Source organism: Lethenteron reissneri, chromosome 21 (assembly GCF_015708825.2).
Source record: "Lethenteron reissneri isolate LAM-NWPU_2019-01 chromosome 21, ASM1570882v1, whole genome shotgun sequence".
Lineage (NCBI taxonomy): Eukaryota > Metazoa > Chordata > Hyperoartia > Petromyzontiformes > Petromyzontidae > Lethenteron > Lethenteron reissneri.
Window position 1 is genome coordinate 8,610,790 of NC_083799.1, and position 24,475 is coordinate 8,635,264.

Sequence of the window (24,475 nt, forward strand, 5' to 3'; positions counted from 1 at the left end):
AAAAGTATAAAATTTAAACTATCTTTTTTATAAGTTATGTTTCGCCTTGGGTCTAATTGTCCACGCTCAACTCACGTTGGCTGTAAATCCCCACGGTCCCTTACATTATGCAAAGCCTCGGGGCCACTTCCTGGAGTCGTGGAGTTCTTCCATTACTCGTACGGTACATTTCATTACAGCGTGTTTAAAAAAAAAGTTTTTTTAAATATTACTTATTTTACCATGTAAGGCCCACTGAGCGATATAGCTCTTTTTCATAAGCAACATGGCCGCAAATGATAGCTCAAGCTTAGCATGTGAAAATTGCTAGAAGCCAATTACTCTAAACACGTGTTTATAAATGCGGAGGGAAAAACTGGAGGACCCGGAGAAAAATCCACGTGACCACGAGGAGAACATGAAAACTCCAAATACACAGGCATCAGGGTCAGGATTGAACCGACAACCTCCTGTATTTTTCGATTTAAAGCTTTCGTGACTGCAGGGATTCATCTTCTTGGTTCTTTCGGTAAAGTCACGTAGAAGGGAAATAATAAAATAAAAAGAGAAAAAAAAAATGTATTTTATTATGTTTTATTTTTATTATTTTATTATTTCCCTTCTACGTGACTTTACCGAAAGAACCAAGAAGATGAACCTCCTGTATACCAGGTGGGGCAGTTAACATCTCGCCATCGTAGGGGCGCCGCGAAGGCGAGTTGGTAACTGCCCCAGCTGCCACACCCTCTCTCTCTCCCTCTATGCAGCCCCGGTGGCATGCGAGCAAGAGGATGCGTGGCCACGCATCAAGGTCTGCCGCTCACCAGCAGTTGACGTTAGCGTTGGCCATTCCGCCCAGGGCGTGGATGAGACCCGGGCCCGAGACGACAAGGCAGACGCCGGGCCTGCGCCACACCGCACGATCACACGTGGCACCACACAGCCACAGGTCAGCATCAACGTTTTGGAAAATCCAACAAAATTCAAGGATTATCGCTGATCAAAGTGAAATCTCTCCATATTCAAAGAAATATGGAGGGCCGCTCGCATCTGTTTTGCGGCTACGAGCCAGTGGTTAAAATTCTGCATTTCCATGGTGTGGTGAGGGCCAGTCCTCTTAATTGACTTTTCACAAAGTGGTACTATTTTACGACCCAAAACCAGAATATGAATTTACAAGCTCCAAATTGTGAGTGGAGCACTCTGCAAGTTCCACTTGGCCAGAAAAGCCAGATACTGAACGATGGCCATTATTAGGACCATTCATATGTGTATAGTAATCTTTTTTTTATTTGCTGGAAAATAATGTTGTTATTCAACAGCATTGATGTGATCAACAGAAGATTATCCCATATGTTCTAAAATTATTCATCAATTGATTCAAATCTCAATTTCTGAAGTATAATGAGAAAAAAATCTTGCGTTATTTTTATTCGTATAAATACTGTCACATATCATTTACAAAATACTGATTATTTTATTATCAGTACAATGCCAAATAGCACAGTTCACTTTTGTACAAGCGCTTCAAGTTCAAGTTCATTTATTAGGTGTAGCCCTGTGAGCCATTCGGCTCTTGAATCGGGTGCAACCGCAACAAACAAAAACATGATTCAATGAACCCATTATTTGCCCTCGTCAAGATGTGACATGACCAGTCGGGGGTTATATGTCGTGGATCACTGCAACACAGAGCAGCAAATAAAAGTACTGCTTCAGCAGCAGCCAGAGAGTGTCGGAATCCCCACACACCTGCTGGTGAGGTACCCAACAGCGGAAGCTGCGTAGCACGCCTGCACGGCACAACACGGACAGGACATCATCACCACTCAATAAAAATACATTATCATCAGACAAGGTCTATCCACTGCTGAATGAAGGACAAAGAAAATTCATCGAAGCTGAAAAGAGCGCAGAGTAGCAAGGAGAAGTGGATGCTTGTAATTACACTATTTCAAGCGTGCATGACGGGGAACACGTGGATAAGGGGCCGTCCATAAATGACGTCACGCGATTTTGGACGATTTTTGACCCCCCCCCCCCCTCGTCACACGGCGTCACAAAAAGTCAGACCCCCCTAAAATATGACGTCACAAAGCTCTGCCCCCCCCCCCGCCAAAATAAAACATGCTTCAAATCGCTTTAAACTATTGTCCTTGTAGTGCGTATTTAATGTGGCGCTGTACTCTGATGTTGTAAGTAGAAAACATTTATTAAAAAGTCCATTTCATAGAGTAGAACGTGTTGTGTCTATATTTATTTAAAGTTGCGCATTTTGATGTGACGTCACACTTCTCACCCCCGTCACACATCGTCCCAAATGTCTGAACCCCCCCCCCCAGGTGCGTGACGTCATTTATGGACGGCCCCTAAGTGAACATACACAAGTTAAAGACATAATTTTGACTGTTAAGAAAAGTTAGTGGGTGGGCAGGATATGTCGCTATAAAGAATAATGGCCGGGCTTCAAGACTAACGACAGTGTAGCAGCCAAAGGACGGAACATTTAATGAGGAGATGGAACGATGAAATCAGCTCACTTGCAGGACACACATTAATTGTTGCATCGCACAACCATGTAAGAAAACATATTAATGCTAACTTCAAAATACCAGACTCAAGAGATTTAGATAGTGACTACACACATGCTCAAAAGGTAGCAGAAGAAGTAACTTGATTTATATATAACATTACCAGATTAACATTTTGCATGTGAATCGGGAGGAATGAAAACTAACATGTGACCCTCTGGTATCACTAACATATTCGTTGCAATCATCAGCACGTTCTAAGTGGTATATTGTAATCCAGTGATAAAATAAATGTTTAAATGCCCTCTCATTCACACAGTGGTTGAACATGGACCTTGGTGCAAGGCATGAAATGGGACCCCAGTGTCCAAAGTTTCCACAGGCCTGATGCCTAACCCCCCCCCCCAGCCCGTGGGCTCCAGTGCAGTTGCACCGCCTGCACACCTCGATGGCTTCGCCACCGCATCAGATGGCAAGTGAAACATCCCCATGGCCAGTACCCACCGCCTGTTCGTTGCGCATGCCGATGTACTTGATGCCGACTTGTTGTGCTGCTATTGCCACTTCTATGATGGGCACCCCCACCACTCCAAACATGAACTCAATACCCTGCAGCCGACACACACACACACAAAGTGCACGGCAGTCCATCACAAGCACGATGTCGACGTACACTGCATTGTTATTATTGCCTTTTGCTAACTTTGGTTTAAAAGGAATCCCAAATGCATGAGAATTATGTGCTGATAGCGTGGGTTCACTTCAAAATTTTGTTAACCTCAAAATAAGGATGAATGCTCCTTCAATCCACGACGTGTTATTCAGTTTCAGAGGGTGAAAGGATTCTGTCAGCACTGCCGAGCTGCATATGGATCAGGAACAATGTTTTAAAACAATACACACCCAACAATGTTGGGTTATATTGATACAATGAACACTGGCAAATGGTGTATTAGTAGCAGTGAAAGTTGCTCTTATAATTACAGTAATAATGTATGACGAATTACAATATATCTGTAAGTAATTTGGAATTTAATTAGGATTTATTTTTGCCAAATTGCGCCATCTGCTGTTAAGTGGACAACTGCCTGCCACTTCGTTCAAGATTCTCTCAACAAGGTTCTCTCAACAAAGGCCCAAATTTTAACAACTCATCATAACTGAATATTATTTAAAAACAATTGTGAATACAGAATGTGAGCAAGTCATTGGATGTCACATGCATTTACGAACAAGCAACTTTAGTTTCGTGAAATGCATTGCTAAATGACCTTTCACCCAGATGCACTTGTGTGTGCACGAGCCCAAGGTCGAAAAGAGAAAAGTCCCTGTTATATCACCGAGCATTAACAAACAAGACTTTTTCAACAGTGTTCTGCACTGACATGTGTGGTTAATCACCGTTTTAAAAGCGCTTGTTTTGCATGTGGGAGAAAAAAACAATACCCGGACTAAACCCACACGTAAGATTGGGGATAACTCTCAAAAGCCTCGACACAAGCCCACTTGATGTACTGCCATCTCTGGGTCCCGTTGCTTTAAAGAAACACTGGCAATCTCACAGCAAGGGCACGGAGATGATCTCTGTTCGATCCACCAACCTCTCTTGCCAAGTGCCTTTTTGGGACAACTGGACTCATGAAAAACAACACAACAACGTTCCTAACGAAGCACGCGTTTAATCTCTGCGCACTGCCGGCGATGGCACAGTCTAGGAAACGTGAACATTGACCCCCATTATATGATGGAGGGGAAGCACGCTTCTGGCCTCAAATGCATCCAAGTGGCGCCGGGGTGGTGAGATGTTAACTCCCTCGCCTGGTATGCAGGAAGTTCGTGGGTTCGATCTCGACCCTGACACCTGCTGAATAGTTGACACTTGCGCTGTCTCTCTCGCCGTGGTCGCGTGGGGTTTTCTCGCGGTCCTTTTAGAGTATTTGGCTGCTATATATAGCTCACTGGAAGAAGAAACAACACACATTATTTATAGGTTACTTTTTTGCTACATGGCATCGCGGTCACCTGCTCCAAGAGGGCTTCAGCGACGAGCTGGGCTCCCGTGAGCTGTTCGCCGGTCTCGTCCTGCGCAGACATTTCTTGTGGCTTCTGTGGAGCTGCAACACCGGCACGAAACAAGGAAGAAGCAGGACAAACAGGGCGGGGAGTTCCCGGCGCAGCCACAAGGAGCAGAGCAGCAGGAGCCAATTGGGTAGGTGGGGGTGGCAGCAAACAGACCGCCCGCCGGACCGCACCATGCCCCCATCGTGTGTGCAACGTCTCATGACGGCGCGCAGGGCGGGCCAATTGTTCACGCCCCAATGTTAAATGGCAACGCACGTGCTCGCTTGTGGGCCCTCTGTGACCTGTACACGACGGCGTTGTGGCCCATGCGTTGGCGATTGTTGATCAGCGGTTAGATAGTAATTATGTGAATGATGGTAATACTGCGTGGGCTGTTAGAGCCAGTTTGTTTATAGAGTGTGTGAAAGTGGTTTTGAGATTTTAGTGGAGTCGATGTCAGACGTGGCAAAAAGAGTGGTTGGCATGTTTTTACACAATTCTGTTTTCGAACAGTAGGTGGAACCATTGCTCTGTTTCAGGCGCATGGTGATTTGTTTTTAACGAAGACATTAACAATTACTGTCAATAAACTTCAATAATTACAGGAGTTGACAACATTCCCAGCCTAATCAATTCACATTAGCCTTTCCTCGACGTCACTCAGGAAACTAGGTGGGGGGGGTGGTGCTGCAATATGTTTTCAAAATGGTTATATAAATATTGCTCTTAAAAATATGTATACTATTGTTTTAGCAAAAATATCCAAAGGATACTGAGCTTACATCCACACTTAATATTGTTTTAGGAAACAAAGAATATTTTTTCAATCATAACCCATTTTGTCGTCCAAAATGTATGGATAGCTTAATGGTAAACATTGTGTACGTTTCTAAAACAAGTCTGCCGAATGTTATTATACTGGCACGTAAGCACGTTTCTATGTTGTACAGATTATAATAAACATACACTACAGCCATCAATGATCTATAATACAGGGTTTTACTGGTAGGAACGAAGTGAACCAGCCTACAATAGATTATATCGTCCGTCCGTCTGATTAGGTGTAGCAATATCGCCCCCTACTGCAAACACTTGGCAGGACCCTACAAAAACTTTAGACTCAGTGATGCTTTCCTGGCTAAACAAGTGTAACATTCCCTTATAATTCCCTGAGATAGCTTTTAATTAAAACATTTTTAATTCCCTGAGATAGCTTTTAATTAAAACATTTTTCCTGGCTAAACAAGTGTAACATTCCCTTATAATTCCCTGAGATAGCTTTTAATTAAAACATTTAAATTAAATATTAACTCACAGCGGCCTAAAGCCTACAGCTAGGCCTAAGGCCTACAACTAGGCCTCAAACTCTCCCTTCGTATCGTACCCCCGTGTGTGTGAAAGGGAGTTAATGTTTAACAATGTTACATTCCCTGATGTTTTTAAATAGAAACATTTACATTTAAAGCTTTTACATTAATAATTAAAACATTTAAATTACTAATTAACTTACAGCAGCCTAAAGCCTACAGCTAGGCCTAAAGCCTAGAACTAGGCCTCAAACTCTCCCTTCGTATCGTACCCCCGCGTGTGTGAAAGGGAGTTAATGTTTAACAATGTTACATTCCCTGATGTTTTTAAATAGAAACATTTACATTTAAAGCTTTTACATTAATAATTAAAACATTTAAATTACTAATTAACTCACAGCGGCCTAAAGCCTACAGCTAGGCCTAAAGCCTAGAACTAGGCCTCAAACTCTCCCTTCGTATCGTCCGATTAGGTGTAGCAACATCGCCCCCTACTGCAAACACTTGGCAGGACCCTACAAAAACCTTTAGACTCAATGAGGCTTTCCTGCCTAAACAAGTCTAATAATACATTATGTTTATATTCTTTGGTTATTCGTTCCTACCAGCCCACCCCGCAGGGTCCTGTTTGGGGTTACATCGCGTAAATATAAACGTGTCGCTAAACCCGCCACTACCCGACACACCCAATTAGTAAAGTTTGTCACGTAAACAGAACATGCCAATTCGTTACTAGTACAGCACACCGGTGTGTTGGAGAGCAAATCCACAACATTTAGAATCTGAGTACGACGTTTCGCCAGTAATTACAACGAGCATCATCAGACGGACACTGGCCAAAATGTGATAAGCCACTTCGTTGAGCTATTATTTGTGGCCAGGTCGCTTCTGAAAAAGAGCTACGTAGCTCAGTGGGCCTTAACTGGTCAATTAAAAATAGTATCTTGGTGAGATGGATGGTGGAGATAATGTGGCACATTAGGAATAGATCACTCTTTTAATTATATCTTTGTGCAGCAAGGGAGTAAAGTGTGGTTCTGTGAAAGTCCTGATGTGATGTGCAGTGCATCAATGCATGTGTGTACAGCAGCATGTGATGACTGAGTTGGGCCTGTAGGTGGCTGGCAGGGTTATTGTCAGCCAACATTGGTATAAACATGGGCATTTCCTTCCTTTCCTATTATGTACATCCACAGTGACTTGCGCACAAACACGTCCTTGACCTCGACCATGAGTACCCCGTCCCTCTGTTAGCCCCCCCCCTCCCGATACTTTCCATTCATTGGCTACAACATTCTGATAAGCCCCTCCCCCCCTCCTCCCTTTAACTGGTACTTAAGAGCTTACACCTTGAATCCCTCCCTCACTTGATGCAGCTAATCTGGCTGTGACGGTCCGACCTGATGAAGGAGACTTGTGTTGCCTCCGAAACGTCGTGATTTTTATTGTTTTATTTTTATTTCATTTTTTACCTACGTGACTTTACCGAAAGAACTAAGAGTATGAATCCTTGCAGTCACGAAAGCTTAAAATCTAGAATTTGAATTGTTCATTTGTGATATATGCAATTAGAGGCGTTTTAGCACTGTGCATTGTAAAGGGATGAGGCACTGTAATTACTTACTGTCATTGTAATTCTCTAACTCTAATAGTGTTTAGACTATAACCATGCCCATGTACCCAGAGTATGACTACTTGCAATGCTATTGAGGATAGAACACATGTAAAGTAGTATGCTGTACAATGGTGATATACAGTACGTATACTGTACACATACAGTACATATAATGGGTGTAAGATACCGATATAAGTGGATGGTATAGATAGACATACAGCTTAGGATTAAAGGAATATTCGAATAGTGATGTGCAAAAGACAAAGATGGTTTATCAGTAGTAGAATTGGGTTTAAGAGAAAACTGTTAATGAATAACCGCACGGATATACCAGTGACATGGTTAATGGCGACTCGGAATAATTACTTTTTGTAACACACGTGTTGTTGCATTTTACAGAGTGACGGTGCTGTTCTTCACAAGATTGCTATTAACCACAATAAGTGTGCTTGCCCCCGATTTGGAGCACCTGCCCACGTCCTTCATTTCGAGTGTGCAACAATAACGGGTTAACATTTAAACTCCTTCCATGGGCACAGCAGAAAAGCATTTGGCATATATACTCCCCAAGCGAAATCTTAAGTCACTTGAGTTCTTCCTTGATCTGTCGTAAATATTTTTTTTCCTCCCTTGCCAACGTGTCTTCCCAGTCCATATTTTTAGAATTTCCTCCCGTATGGTTTATTTGACTTGCATTTTTGTAGCTCATCTTGACGGTGTTGTTGATTTTGGACTAGCCGTCACTTCAGTGCCCCCCCCCCCCAACACGTCTCTATCAGGAACGTGAAGAATCTGTCGGCCTGGGAGTGCGAGCTGGATCCCGTGGAGGTTTTGCTGCTCGCGTAAACAAAACACGAGGTTCCAGGGAGGCAAATGAGATACACCCGACAGCCTAACAAAAAATTGTCTCGCTCATGTTTACACAAATAAAGCCATAACATTTACAGCTTCCACAAGTATTCCACTATGAACTCAGCTGCGTGTCATATGGCCTTTAAAACATATCGCACGGGATCAAGTGTTTTTTTTTTGCTTTACCAGTGTTTATTTTCATTGGACATCGTGTAATGTAGATGCCTAATAGAGTTAACTAAATGTGTTTTTTTGCTTATTGGTGCTCTGTTATACACGTCCAACCATGCTGGCCTTTCCACTCAAAAGAGTCTGGGTTTTACCCCTGGTCAAGGCAGTCGAAATCCTACAGAGAATTTTTCAACCACCTTAGCTTAACATCCACCTAGCCGTATTAACGATAATGCAATGAGGCAATTGGTGGACATGGGCATAGAATAAGGGAACGGGGTAGCTGCCCCCCACCCACCAAACTATAGTATTGGGAGACAAGTTATAAACTGTGCCCCCCCCCACCCCCCTCAGCCTTATGGCCTACTCGTGAAAATGACGTCACTGATCTTTAACATCCACTGTGAAACAGACGGCGTGTACCTTTTAATGGTTAATATACACCCACTGGAATAACGAGGGCAAGCGCTCGATTTCAAACCATAAACCTCTGCAACAAGCAGATAACATGTTACCATGCGGCCATGTCACCACGCTCGAGGTATTACTCTTCACCACAATATAAATAAATGAATAAAATAAATTAATCACATGCGACCATAAATCACAATAAATTACCAAATAGTTGGGGAGTGAATATCTCCACTCCGATATTACATGCCCATTGGTGAATTCTTTTTGGTGAGGAAAATGTTGGTAACCTTAATCTAAACTGGTAATTAGACCACAATTGAAGAGTGGGTGAAACACCCTGCGAAAGAGGCCTCTGCATGCAGTGTCAGACTAATTTTTTGGCAGTTTATTTGTGGCCTGGATTGTTTCCATTCGTGCAATGTGGTTGTATTTGTTGAATCAATTTCACGTCGTACATAGCCAACCATGATAATAATCTGTTATCCTCGGGCCTACATTACCAGCAGAGAAAAGTGCAACAACATCCATTGTTGTATTGTACTATATTATACATCTATACTCGCCACCTTCCCCAGGTCGCACTGACTAGCATGGTAAAGTATGGTCAAATAACCCAAACAGACCTGTGCTGCATGGAGAGGCCCTTATCCAGCAGTGGATTGATAAAACGGCTGTCCAAGTACATCCTTGGGCCTGTCAAATTAATTATAAATAGAATTCGTGGAAGAGTCTTGTTTGCTCTAATTTACAAAACTGACCTAGTTTGATGCTTGTTATTTGGCACTCTTCAGAGCAATGTCCCGTGTTCAGCGAGCTGACTGATGTGAGCAGCCCAGCGTGCCACATCCTATAATGCTAAAAGTGTATCACGGGGATTTGAAATGCAATATGATCCATATCCACTTTGGGTCAATGTGTACTACCAAGGATTAAGCACCCCGCTCCTCTTGCCTAACAAACAACCAGATAGCTTTTAGTGGCTACGAATATTACACAAACGCTCCTAGCTCCCCACGGCGACAGTACAGGTTGCATTCGTCTTGGAGTGGCAGTTCTGTTTAAAATCTTAATCATTTATACGATCCAGATTTGTTATTCGTGAGCAACGCAATTCATGCCAAATATCTTGTCATTAAGCCACCAGTAAGATGTATTGGTCAGAATTAGATCAATACATTGCTGCGAATATGTAAATAATATATTTGTAAACGTAACAATATTGTTTGGTGATAGAGGGTAAATTACAAGATATTTGGCATAAAATGATTACGTGGCCTAATCTAAAAAGAAATATGGATCATTCAATTGCGAAATAAATTTTATATTTGCGTCGTTTCTGTTGTCAGAAAGGTGGTTTCTGTCGTCATTTTATGGAAAATTTGCCAAATCGCTACCATTTCCGTACTTTTATTTCGACTAAAAAACAAACGGGGCACAGCTTTTCTGCTGAAAATCAAATAACTAATGGGCCTAAACAATATCTAGAATTTTCCGAGTGTATAAGGGACCCGGATGGAGCAACACAGGCGCAAAACTCCAGACGCACAACACGAGGTGGATTTTTGAGGCCCGTGCGGACAGGCTGACAGAGTGCGTTATGTCCCACTCACCTCCGGCAGCTTAATCCACAAACGTTTATGATGGCACCATCTGACAGATTACATCCAAGAAGACGTTGTCGGCTGCTATAAATACATTTAATGGAGTGTCTTAGCTGTTTCACTGGCCAGTTGCTCATATGATGTTCCAAAACAAGTCCAGAAGTTATTTATAAAGTGTTTTTGTTATCTGAAATTGCATTTAAAGAAAACGACCTAAACAAATGCTCAATATAAGCCCTTCACCGGTGCAGCAATAACACTGACATACTGGGAAAACATTTTTCGGGTGTTAACCAATATATATCAGACATTAAAAAAGAAATGCATATTAAATTTATATAGCAGGGATACAAACAGCGTAGCGTAATTGTGGACAGTGACATATCCGTTATAAGCGTTACATACATTTGCTCTTTCAAATGTTCTATCTCTCTTCTATCAGTTGTCACGTGGCGAATAACGAAGTGAACGAAATTCTTCAACTCGTTTTCTTTCCTGCTCATGGTGACCACTTGTATGTTTAACTTCCTTCGCATTGTATGTAGCCAATCGGAGGTGTGGGAGAAGGACAACTAAACACTTCCTCTAGATCTGCGTGTTTCCCTTTTAGATACTCCTTCTATATGCTGCAAATCTACCTTTTGCGTGTCTGGCCTCTACTTATTGCTGCTTCTGTGTGGCCGTGCAAGGTCACTGATGGTAATGTGTTGGCCTTCATTATTTTGGTAAGCCAAAACCAAAGACGTCTGCATCTTTGTATATTTTGCGCCAATGTTTCCTGTCTCCTATCGTTTCTTAGTTTTTGGAGTTTTGGTAATCGCAGGATCTTGGAGTTTTGGTAATCGCAGGATCCTTCGCAGGACATATACAGGGTGTTTAAAAACGATGGACCCGATTTGAAATCACTATATCTCTGCAACCACGAACCGCCCATGAATGAAACACTTACCACTTGAAAGGCGGGGCATAGAGTTTCAAATTATTACCGCGAGATGCCTCTCCCAGCGCACAAACAGCCCCTAGCCTCAGTCGTTGACAAGATGGCGACCCCGCAACAAGGCGTTTTGCGTTCTGCAGTTCAGCAAGACTGAATCCGTAATTGCGATGCAGCGTGCATTTCAACGGCGTTTTGGCATTGATCCGCCAATGTCAAAGAGCATTCGCTATTGGTACTGACACTAATCTGGATGACCTCAAAAACAGAATCATGGCAGCGGTGACTTCAGTGGAAGAAGACACTTTGAGAGGCGTTTAGGACGAATTCAAATATTGTCTCGATGTTGTCCATACAGCAGGTGGAGGGCACGTAGAGCATTTATAAAATGGTTAGTAAAACTTGATAACTCATTAAACCGTTAGTAACTTTTTGTGTAATTGTAACATGTTGCCATCGTGAAATATACTGCTTTGAAATTGGGTCCATTTATTTGAAACACCCTTTACTGTATATGCCGGTTTTTGTATTCCGTTGAACATCACAGCCCCTCCTTTACTATTGATACCCAGGAAGCACAACGGATACCCCACAGCCAAGCGAGCCGTGTCACTGTGTTATATCTCGACACATCATTTACTTCGTGAATGTTCTCGTCAAGTTTTGCCTATGAGTTCCACCGCCGCCACACGGAGACACACCTCTCCTGCTAGACAAGTGGGTTATGGCGAACTGTACTTGCCGTCACTGACAGTGCCGGATTAAGCTAGTGCGGGGCCTGTAGCATATGTTATAAAGGGGCCCTAAAAAACATAAACATTAAAATACGAATTTTTACTTGCAAAGTAAAGTAATTCTATTTTTTCATTTTCAATACAGCCAGATAATACGACAAATCGCTAACCTTAAACACACCAGTCGTTCCTAAAAGTAGAAGGCGGTATAGTACTATAGTAATAGAGCAAGTGCAGAATCACTGAACCGGAATTGATAGCTTGAAAGCATTTAGCGCGGGACCCTCGAAAGTGCGGGGCCCGTAGCATATGCAGCTACTTTTGCTACTAGGATAATCCGGCACTGGTCACTGGCCCTCAGTTGGCGGCTTTTGTTCTTTGGCACAACCCAATTCTGCTCAGAAGCTCTCTGTCTTAAAGCACTTAGCGCAGAATATGCGATTCATGAGGGCAGACTTCTCAACTGTTTGCCATCGTCACTTGCTCAGAAATAACACTTCAAATGCACACATGAGACCGTGGCTTTTGCCCAAATCAAACGTGGGACTTGTGAGCTCGGCAGTAGAAAATGCCCGTCGTGGCGGTAATGTTTCTGGTTGGGAGTGCCGAAGGCCAGCAGTTTGTCCTAATTTAAGAAATCCCCCTCACTGAGGTAACTCCACGATAGAGTAGACCTTGCTGAAGTAGGTAGGTGATTCTGATGCAATAGTAACCCCACGATAGGATAGGTCTTTCCGAAGAGGTGGTCCTGGTGCAAGAGTAGTCCAATTCAAGTACAGACTGCACCAGCATTCAAGTGGGGTGCCGCAGTGGCGAGATGCTAACTCCCTCGCCTGGTATACAGGAGGGCGTTGGTTCAATCCCCACCCTGACACCTGCTGTATATTTGGATATTGCATGTTCTTCCCGTGGTCGTGTGGCCTCCATATTTAGAAACACACGTTCAGAGTATTCGGCGCTATAGATTTCCACATGGTAAGCCGCTTCATTGAGCTATCAATTGTGGCCAGGTCGCTTTGGAAAAGAGCCATATAGCTCCAGTGGGCCTTACCTGGTAAAATAAAAACGTGTTTTTAAGTGCACACAGCACCATACATCGATACCATGTATCACACATCCATCATGACCACAATCAGAAGTAAACATTAATAAACTTGACATCTAATCTGAACTAAAGGGCATAATAATTAAACAAGTATCTCGTTGAGTCAATGCGTGTTACAAAACAATATAATACATTGCTTTGGTTATTAAGCCAAAATGTAAGTGGTGATCATACGTTGAGGATTGAGCACGTGACCACCAAGGGTGAAAATTCCTTGCGCGTGATTGATGATTGTTGAGCGTAACCTGGTTACTGACGAAACGATGGAGCAATGCTGCATGTTGCTTGCACACAGCTGCATCTAACATTCACATTCAATCACTGTAGCGCATTGTCTCGTGCATGCTTGTGGCAGCTATCACAATGGAATCTGTGTGCTTGCAGCACAACGCAAACTTTTCCCGCAGTTATGGAGTCAAGTTGGCACATGATTTACAAAATGTAATAAAGAGTTGCACTGTATAGCGAACTTTATTTTCATTTTAAAGCGCACATTTTTTTTTAAATCAGCATTTAACCCAATGTACACTGGCTGAAGAATCTGGATTTCCAGATATTTCTATCAAATAATCGTTCCAGCGAATTTTATTAATTAGTCTGCACGCAGAACTTTTGGATTATTGTCTGAATTTTGAAACGCCAGAGTGAATTCCCCGTTGCTCCATTTCCGCAACCACTCCACAAGCGAGTGAAAGAAAAGTGCTGAAGGAAGTTGCCACTTGTGTGTATTTTCGTTGGCCCACAGTTCGCGCAATGTGTGGGCCTGTGTGTGATGAGTACCGCACTCAATGACCCTACTTACCACTCAGGGGCGATGGTAATTTCCCCCGACATATTCATTGTTGTATTTTCGCTGCTCGCAATCTTGGAGGGCACTTAGCACGGGCAGCATCTCTGGCAGGAGTGACAGAACTGGGCCATGCGGGCAGACAGGACGCGCGGGTGGCCGTGCGCGGATAAGACGCACTGCCCAACAACCTCCTCGTCACCATTGGAACCTCATTTTCCAGTAAAAATATAATTGGTTTTTTACCCTTCTATCTGGCAACAAAACTGACACCTTTTTTAAAAGGAGTCATGTTTACATAGACCACAAAACCTGCAGTCATAATGCAAACATGGTCTATGTAAACATGACTCCTTGTAAAAAAGGTGTCAGTTTTGTTGCCAGATAGAAGGGTAAAAAACCAATTATCAACCTCCTCGTCCTCGTCATGCATGTCGTTCCAATGATCCTTTCACAATTTATCCCGAATTAGTATCACAGCAGTCACACCATCATCGTCATGATCATAATCCCTTCATTAATTTTCCTTACTTCATATTTTACGTCGTCAACGGCCAGTACCAACAAAGCAATTTAGAGTGGAGTACTGGAGAGCGCTTGCTTAAATTTACCACGCATCGCTGCCGGGCCAAGTGCCATTTCGAATGTGTGATAATAAAAAAAAGATGAACTATCTGTGAATTCATCCGTGTAGTGTGTCGTACTATTGACAGTTGAGTAAGGCAATCATGTATGGTGTATTCATATACGTGCACAGGGGTGCTGATTGCAGTTGACACAGAGCCAAATTGCCAAGCTTCGCTGGCTTGAATAGCATCACTGTATATTAACGCTGCAGTCCAAAGCCAGTCCACGTCATCTGCTGCTAAGACGATGTCAGAGTCCAAATGCAAATGACAAGCGTTACATGCGAGGTAGAGCGGTGGAGCAGTAATTTTGTGCGTGCGCTGTTCTATGATCACGGCGACCCGAGTTCGATTTCCAGTCACGCATAATATCAGTGGTGAGTGACATTTGAACAGGTATTCGCCTCACGTCACAAACCCACAGTCACCAGTGTGGTGAAACATGGTCAAACCACTTGCATGACTGACACGACATTTACGTGGCCTTCATCCTGCAGTAGATTGACAACTGAAACTTATTATCTTGATTTAAAGCTTTCGTGACTGCAGGAATTCATACTCTGTGGGTCTTTCGGTAAAGCCACGTAGATAGAAAAATAATAGATCACGAAGTCTACACCTGAAGACGATTGCCTGTGTTGCGATCGAAACTTCGTGATCTAGTTATTTTTCTATCTACGTGACTTTACCGAAAGACCCACAGAGTATGAAAGTTATTCATTTATATGTCCAACAAGTATACAATATTTAATCATTGGTTAATATAAAAGTATAGCATTTTAGCAATTAGCAGAGCAGAGGAGAGACTTTGGCATGGAGAGCACGTGGGGAGGCCAAGCCTTTATGATAAATGCACGATTGTCATCGGTGCTATTTGCTGGAATGGAACATGTACAAAGTGTGTGGTTTGGCTGTCCTTTAAAATACAAATTTTCACAAGCCTCCGAATTAATACTGCATATCCAGAAAATATTTCTCTGATAAAAATGTCTTCAAGAAAAATGTACGCAATGCAATATAATTTATTTATTTATTTAGTTGAATCATAAATGCGCTACTATAAGGACATGTACTGTGTACATATGTGTATATACTTGTAGGATTACTACAGTCCATTTTTTCCCAGGACAGGTGGTAGTAGTCCTGAGAAATCTGTACATTTTCCCAGGACTTTAAAAGTTTCGGATTTCGTTAGGTCCCTTAATAATACACCACTCAAGACAATGCAGTTGCATTTGGCTCTAACATTTTCCGGCACTGTAATTTCCCCATGATATTTTGTTCCTCTGAGGTGGCAACCCAAGTCACTGTGGGAACAAATCGGCTGTCAAAACCTTAATAGAGTAATTGACTGACTTCAATGTGATATCACAGCTATTTTGCGTTAGCCCGAGTGCAATAAAATGTCCCTATGAAGTGCCGTGTTTTGTATGGAAATTCCGAGCACAAATTCCCGGCGATGTTCACATGGACACTTTGGCTTAAATGCAGTTTTTCAAGGTTAATGCATTGTAAATCTAAGGGAAGAATTGTCCGTGTCTATGATTTGGTGCAAATAACTTAAATGTTGAGCTTCGACGTGTGAGGGAAAACCAGGGGCAGACTACCACCATGCATTTGCCATTGCCCATCGTGCACCGAGGTTACGAGGATGTGAAAATGTCTTTGCAGTGACAAAGCATGGTTTCATTTCTGCACGGCTCGTATTTGAAGGTGTATTCAAACTCTTACCAACCACCGAATAAGTTTGCAATAGCCACTCGTGAACATTTTCAAGTAAATCCACGCGCATCCATTCTTTATGACTATCTTCATATTCCTCAAACTCAGAGCCAAACAAAGGCACCATTCAGAACAAAACAAGGCATTTCAAAATTCACGAAACGTGACATACACCATGATATTGACACGTATCAACATTACGTGATTCAAAATGGAATTCAGGGCCAACTATGAGATCACAGCCAGAATGCAGTGAGGGTACAAACTCAGAGATACCTACAGAATATACCTCTCCATGGGACATAGCGAGGGCGTTACAGGTCGTGCGACTCTTTTTATGTTGTGAGTTGTGGTCTTTGAACTACACTGGATTATGATTATTATTATGCCCTCACTCAGCTGTGGCTTAATCTGGTCACCCATCACTGCTCGCACTTAACAAAGCTTTGCTGTCACTGCAACGCAAAATCCAGCAAAGCCTTTTTGCCGTTTGACGCACCCCCAACGCTCCTGAAATTAATCTCCGTGCACACACCAGTGCCTACACGTGTATTCCCATCTCAAATATAATCCCTCGCATTTGTTTTGGGTTTTTTTTTTATCTTTTAGTGTGCGGTTTCGGTGAATGTTGAGCCAGAGAATGTACGTTGCAAGTTGTGCAGCTCCGGTTCGTACGAAGGATAAGGCCGGCGGATGGATGGCTTGTTATCTCAGTGGGCGGGCGATATTTTCCGACGACCAGCTGACGGATAAACTTGCGCCCTGCTCAGCTAAAATGCGGGTCGCAGACTGCCAGTACATCCCACCCCCCCACACCCCCCGCCAACAGAGACAGCGCTACATGCGAGGCCGCAAGGTCACATACAAAATGAACAATATATATGAACGGTCTGGGAGCCGCAGCGCTGTGTGAGTGGGGACACACGTGCGATGCCTGCGCACAGTGCTAAGCGTGCGTGACATTCTACGCGACGCATCGTTTGTATGCTTGTCCAGAATGCGAGTCCAGAGACCAGAGCAGGTCCCCTGTCAGTACACAGCACGTGCTGAGAGGGCCAGACTGTTCCATCGGCCGGTCGCCCTTTGTGAGTCAAGTGACAAGAGAGCACTTGTGTCCCACTTCCTCGGATTCCCCTGCCATCTGTGTGAACAATGGGAGCATCTTCAGCTGAGCTGCTCCACACGACGCAGCTACAGATGCTGAGTTGTTTACCATGTACATTCCTCATTCATATGTAAATTTTGAGAAAATAGTCCATTACAGCCCAACAATGTTTTGTTATGTGTTCGTTTTGTCATTAAATGCCATGCACGTTTTAAGACAAAAACGCTTTAACCATGTTGGCATTGACATCCATTCAACGCTCTACACACAGCAGGGAGTGAATGCTTTTTATAATATGATTAAAGAAAAAACTCATGTAAAATGGTTTTATTGTAAGGTTCCCTCATTAAAAAAAACAAGTAAAACCCCTCAAACAAATTCTTTGAACCCCTTCTGCAAAATAGATGTATGCATATTTCCTACAAGAGACACAAGACGCTGATTGAGAAAAATGCATCGTCTGAAATCCATAGGTGCTCTGTAGGAATAATGGAACAGAGGGAGCGTCTGTTCGATTTTCACGGCCGCCTTCACCCCACCGCCCCCTCTCATCTGCCCCTTCCCGCTCATGGAAGCAACGTGCCCAGCTCTCAGTGCCTTCCCCCACCACCACCACCCTCGTTTCCGCGACGGTCACCCACGTGGCTGCCCTGGCAGACGTCCCGCAACACAGGAGGGGTTTGTGCCGTGGGCTGCCGTCTCACCGCCGTCGCTGCTACCGCCCTGTCTCAGACCAAGATCGGTCTGTACTCTGACAATCTCCGTGCAAAAGTTCCATCATTTTTCGGCAGGAACGGAGCAAATTGGAGAATTCCTGGTGAAACTAAAGCGACGGCAGAGGCTTAAAAGCACTGATGTAATTAGCACCGCGTTGTATAACTGTGTGCTAGGCATGCAAGTACTACGTGGTAGTAGTATCTGCATGCTTCATCCACCAGTGGATTGATCATGGCTGATGATTGTATAACTGACGAATAGAGTATAGAAGAGGCAACACGTTGTTTTGCAATGACTCTTCCGCTTTTAATGGGAGGCACTGGACAAGATGTCAGCTCACAAACAATACGAAATGTATATATTGCTATGCTATATGCATACGAGTATTCATCCGATAGTGTCACTTAGCATTAGGTTGTACTGAACATAGTTCATTTGCTTAGATTTTTTAAAAAGTTAAAACGGTAGATTGACAGCCCGATCGGTAATTTGATGCGACTCTAATTACGAAAATGGTGTCAAGTTACGAACACAGGAGTTTTGGAGTAAAGTCCCCGCTCTGTTGCTTACTCTGGTATGTGCAGATTTAGTCACGAGCCACCATTCCAGGAATGCCTGTCCAAGAATGCAAAGCGGTGGCCATTTCAGTGACTCGAATTTGTACTCCTCCCTCGTCAATATTTGCTGCCCCTGGGAGAGACGCCTGCAGGTGGCCTTTTAGGAAGTTATCCCCTGTGGTGTGGTCAAGGCTGCCGAGTCCATAACAAAGCTCATGGAGTTGGGCCCATTAGTGTTGTGCAGTGCGCACTCATTTGGAGATGAATTAGCCAAATAAAATGCTCGAGTTTGGAGACAAAGGGACAATGACCAGACCTCCCTCATGAACTGTATGGGAGGGTGGCAATTGGGTGTGGATGTGTGCCATTTATTAGCCCCAGGCAAAATTAAACACATTAATCTTTGGGAAACTGTTCAAGAAAGGGAAACCCATGCTGGGCTTGCAAATGAGTGTTAAGAATGTTGTTTCTTTTTCCTTTTCATTTATACACTGGGGGTGTAACGATTCACCCCCCCCCCCTTCTCCGGTTCAATGAATAGTCGCAATTCAGTCGTCGACTCAATTTTTTTCTTTTTTTACATGATGGTACATTTTAGCGGCCTTTGGTGGCTGAAGGGGAAAAGTGAACCCGTTGCTTACCACATATATGCATACAGAAATGTAGTCTTACACACTGTGGATCGATGCATGCATAATGAGCGTTCGGAATTAATATTAATTGCTGAAGGTGGATTGGTGTGGTTGGTAAATGGGTGTCCAGGCTGTTTCGTCGTGGCCGAGAATCAAACTAAGATCACCGAGTTCATAACATAACGCACAAACCACTGCGCACCACTGCCTCACCCCCATTTTGACTACACATCATAATCAGGGCAATGTGTAACATAAATAAAACATGTGACTAAAAACGGATGTGTTCCCCCGAAATACAATGTAATATTCCAAATTCATTATTAACGCTCAGCCCTGCATCGTTACACGTGCACCATCGTTTGTGGCTGCTCAGCTGTGCGGCGTTTAATTAGGAATGTACCACATTGACCGATCGGACCACATGAGACCGTGTTCTTGAACGGGTGAATTATGAAGAGTACAATGAACGACACAATTCTAATCGTAGGGACCGTGCGGTCGCGGTACGCATTTGTCAAGATTAACAATTAAAGTTACATGTCGCACTGTGGCTTTCTTGGTGGCCGAGTTGACCGACAGCGAGCCCACGTTATGTAAAGTCACGTATTTTGTGCATTAAGTAGCGTTTTTTTACTTTAACGTGTTTCTCTTTTATACTTTAATACGTACAGTTTCTTTCCTCGCTGCTGTTTGACTCTGCGCTTCATTCCCACCGTCTCTCTTCCTAAGCTCTCAACAACGTTGCTCAATTCAAGGCACGTTAAGATCTATTTTCTTCGTGCTGTTTATTGCTGACCGCTCGCTACTTTTGAACCATTGGGGCCAAGCTCAGTAACTCTGATAATACATAGATAATTACCCCTCAAGACATTTAATAACATATTTTTTAATATGGTCAAGCCAATCACATATGTTGACCTTCATATATTGAACTTCTTTCGCAACGTACGTAGCCAACCGTGCTAAATCGGAGGTTGATATGTTGGCAGTGATCACACAGAAAAGTGGCTACAGAAAAGTGGCTACATACAGTATGAACGAGCGGACTGTCGTATCGTTTGTAATGCCACTCCTGCGAGGGCATCGGCTAAGATCATCAACGGACTTCAGATGGTGTACAGTAACTTAAAAAATATTATCCTCCCTTCAACTACGCCAGTGTACGAATTTAGTTCAAAATTTCCGTCCATTATCACGAGCCATCATCCATGGTTACATCACGGGCCACAGTAATCCCCCAATTTCCCCAGAGCCAGAACCGTTTCTCTGTGGCCGGCTCCAGTCATCCAGAATTCCATGCCACTGCACATTCGCAGCATTGATTCCACCACCACTTTCAAGAGACAGTCGAAAGGCCATTTGTTCCGTCGGGCGTATGACTACCCCTGGAGCCTGGCTCCGTGCATCTGAGTAATTTTTGTGAAGAATGTGCCCGTAGCGAATTATTTCATTATTTATATTTGAAACATATTTTATAACTCTGAAAAAAGATGACATTGTGAAGAAACAAAATACCTCTAAATAATAATGGTATAGGCACACGGCACAAGACCAAATGTAGTGCAAGACGTCTCAAACTTCAATGTAAATTTGATTTTCTTCTCACGTAAAGGCAAGACTGCCCTACCAAGGCTTTTATGGTTTCCACGCGTCTTTATTTTCCCACGATTCTCCTGGAAATGCTGGTAGTCCTCCAATTACATTAAAATTCCCGGATTGTGTCAGTGTGAAATACAGTACTGTATTCTTCTATCCATGACATGTCCCGTTTTGCATCTCAAAGGTGGCAACCATATAGGCATCTCATTCTCTCCGCTGTACCCGTGGCTGCCCCATGGCACTTTTCCGGCTGCTTTTGGTCAATACAACTCTGCTAGTAAGCTAAACTACATTATTTTTTTAATCTTACCAGGTAAGGCCCACTTTAGCTATATAGCTCTATTTCAGAGGTGAAATAGAAAACAATCGATTTTTTTTCTTTTTCATAAAATCATGGATGAAATTGATTTCACCAACAATGGGCGGAATAAATGTTCCGATACTTTCTGAATTAAAATAATCAGCGGCACCAACTTTGATGTATACGACTAATACTTATGTCTGTTGCTAACCAGTATTATTAATACAGGAACTCTTATGAATACAGTAACACATTGCAGGTGTGTTTAAATGTAACATCCTGCTGTCAAAACATCCTGACCTGTTCTCATCAATATTTTTGCAACAGCAACCCTAATCCCCTCCGATCAAATACATCACTGAAGTGGTCGCAGGCTAAAGCTTTTCTCGACAACATCCCCGGGTGTGCTGTCTGCACGTATATATATCTGATGATGATGTGGCACGTCATGCTGCTGATGTTAACGTCGAGGAATGTCTCCCTGCTGCTCGCGGAATTGGCGATGACGTTATGAAGTCAGCTGCTCCTGCTAGTGACCCAAGGACACGAGTGCTTTTCTTGTCCCGAGGGCGATACGCCGCTTCTAAACTGCTTGCACGCGTCCAGCCGGAAACACAAAACATCGCAATGCCCCTTTGCTTGGAATGTATGTTGAAGCCTTTCATACCGTACGTAGCCAACCGTACTAATTGCAGGTGCGGGGAGAATAACAAGAAAATAAACACAAAAAGCATTTTTTATGAAAATGATGTTCAACCTAGATTTAGACGTGCGTAGCTCCAGTGGCTTCCTAATATCGGAAAGGAGAGCGTTCCAGACGGCCACAGAAGCGCGTCCCAAAGCACGCGATGCCAGTCGCCGTCTTTATTCAATAGCCACCCAAGGGTGACCGGAGTTCGCGTGATGGCGTATGCCCCTTGACAAGATCAGTGAGGTATCGTGGTTCATTTGTGGACATTATAAGGGAGTGAAAAGAAGTATAGCGTTTCCAGGGTAGTAAGGTCACGAGCACGCTTTGCAAGTTCGCAAGCGTCACACACGTTTTTATTAGAACAGTGTTTGGAATTAACAGCCGCCGCGACTCAAACGCCACTTGCGCTAATTCACCCACAAATATTAATAACGATTCCCTCTTAATATGTTTCCAACTTGTTTCCTCGGTGTGTCAAGGTGCATCAATTAATCCGCATTTAATTTTAAGTTAACTTCACATGCATCAAATCACATGTGTGAGAATCTACGTTTAGTAATCGTATACTGTATATACGGTATATGTGTTGCACGCAAGTGAATCATGTGACCAATTACAGTTTCGAGAGACATTAGCCACAACATGAAAACGATGTATGGTTTTTATTTTTTTAATCGATTTGTGACACTGGGTTGAGAGAATTCATCCGATGTGTGCTTTAGTTGCACCGCTTATTGTGCAGTATGACCTTTAGTTCCACGTGCTCAGAGTATTTAACATCGTGACGAATACCACGTGGTAACAACCCACAGAGTTATATAACAAAACCGCGAAAACCTACGCAGACGGTTGAACCGTTACACCCCTATTATTTTAAATGAAGATGTTCAATGCATCTATCTATACATGGAAATTGAAAATTAAAAGCACTTGCCCTGGGTTTCTCAGTCATGGTCTAATGCTTTAACCCTATAATTGCTGGCAGCACAACTCTATGGACGGTAGAATAATATATAAATACTAGCTGTACTACCCGGCTTCGCCCGGGACTTGTATCCACCACGGCCGGCCGCCTTTGTCTCCCCAGTGGCGATGTTAATACGCCACACCAGTTACTCGTTTGAGGCTGAGTCGACCTAGGGGAGGTTCAAATAATCTTGACCGGTGGTGGCCATGAGCGGGAATCGAACTGGGTTCGCCGGGTTGGTAGCGCAGCGTAGCGTTAACCACTACACCCACCGCTCCTCACACACACAGACGCACAGACACACACACAGACACACACGCACAGCCACACACACACAGACACAGACAGACACACAGACAGCACGCTAACCACTACACTACCGCTCCCCACACACCACACACGCACACACACAGACACACACACAGACACACACACACAGCCACACACACACAGACACACACACAGGCAGCACGCTAAGCACTACACTACCGTTCCCCCTACACACCACACACGCACACACACAGACACACACACACAGACACACACACACAGACACACACACACAGACACACACACACAGACACACACACACAGACACACACACACAGACACACAGACAGCACGCTAACCACTACACTACCGCTCCCCACACACCACACACGCACACACACAGACACACACACAATACACACACACATACACACAGACATACACATACATACAAACACACACATACATACACACAAACACATACACAATACACACACACATACATACAGACACACACATACATACACACAAACACATACAGACACATACATACACACATACATACAGACACACAGACATACACATAAACACATACACACATAGTCATGACCTGGCTTTGCCCGGGACTTGTATCCACCACGCCCGGCCGCCTTTGTCTCCCCAGTGCCGATGTTAATACGCCACACCAGTTACTCGTTTTGAGGCTGAGTCCCTCCCTCGCCACTCTGCCTCCCTCGCCACTCTGTAGAGGACGTGAAATTTGTATGAATTTACCTCAGAGTGGCGTGTTGGGTGTCGAGGCCTAGCACCGTGCAGAGCCTCCCGCCTTGCCTGATTTTCCCACCCGGCGAACGCTGGATACGGGTGCCGGTCCCCCCCCCCCCCCCGCGCTATTAAAAATGGCGTCCACCCCGCGGCGAAAAGTTGCTACTCGTTGCCAGGGGCAACCGCCGTCCAATGAAAGCGGCGGAGGCGTCGTTAGCTGTTGCCAGGGGCAACCGCCGTCCAATGAAAGTGCGTATGGTCCGAAATCCACACACATACACAGACAGACAGACAGACATGCACGATTTTATATATATAGATATATATTTGTAGGAGAATTATGTTGCGGTAGCGACATGTTAACTACCTCGCCTGGTCGTGGGTTCGATCCCGACCCTGATGCCTGTATATTTGGAGTTTACAGATTTA

At 43.7% G+C, this 24,475-nt stretch overlaps 1 protein-coding gene across 2 annotated transcripts in view; it reads right to left on the reverse strand.

The window, feature by feature from the left end:
- The window catches only part of HACL1 (2-hydroxyacyl-CoA lyase 1), a 36,850-nt gene extending 12,776 nt beyond the window's left edge, over positions 1–24,074 (reverse strand). The window contains exons 1-5 of one of the 2 annotated variants that reach the window (XM_061555718.1): positions 24,056–24,074; positions 4,533–4,624; positions 3,015–3,119; positions 1,732–1,772; positions 804–884 (exon numbers count right to left, since the gene is read on the reverse strand). In XM_061555718.1, coding sequence (XP_061411702.1) covers positions 804–884; positions 1,732–1,772; positions 3,015–3,119; positions 4,533–4,604 — 299 coding nt within the window. In that variant the 5' untranslated portion in view covers positions 4,605–4,624; positions 24,056–24,074. Of the gene's footprint in view, positions 1–803; positions 885–1,731; positions 1,773–3,014; positions 3,120–4,532; positions 4,692–24,055 lie in introns of those variants that run through there. The other variant, XM_061555717.1, reaches the window with a different exon arrangement.
- Positions 24,075–24,475: the final 401 nt, after the last annotated feature.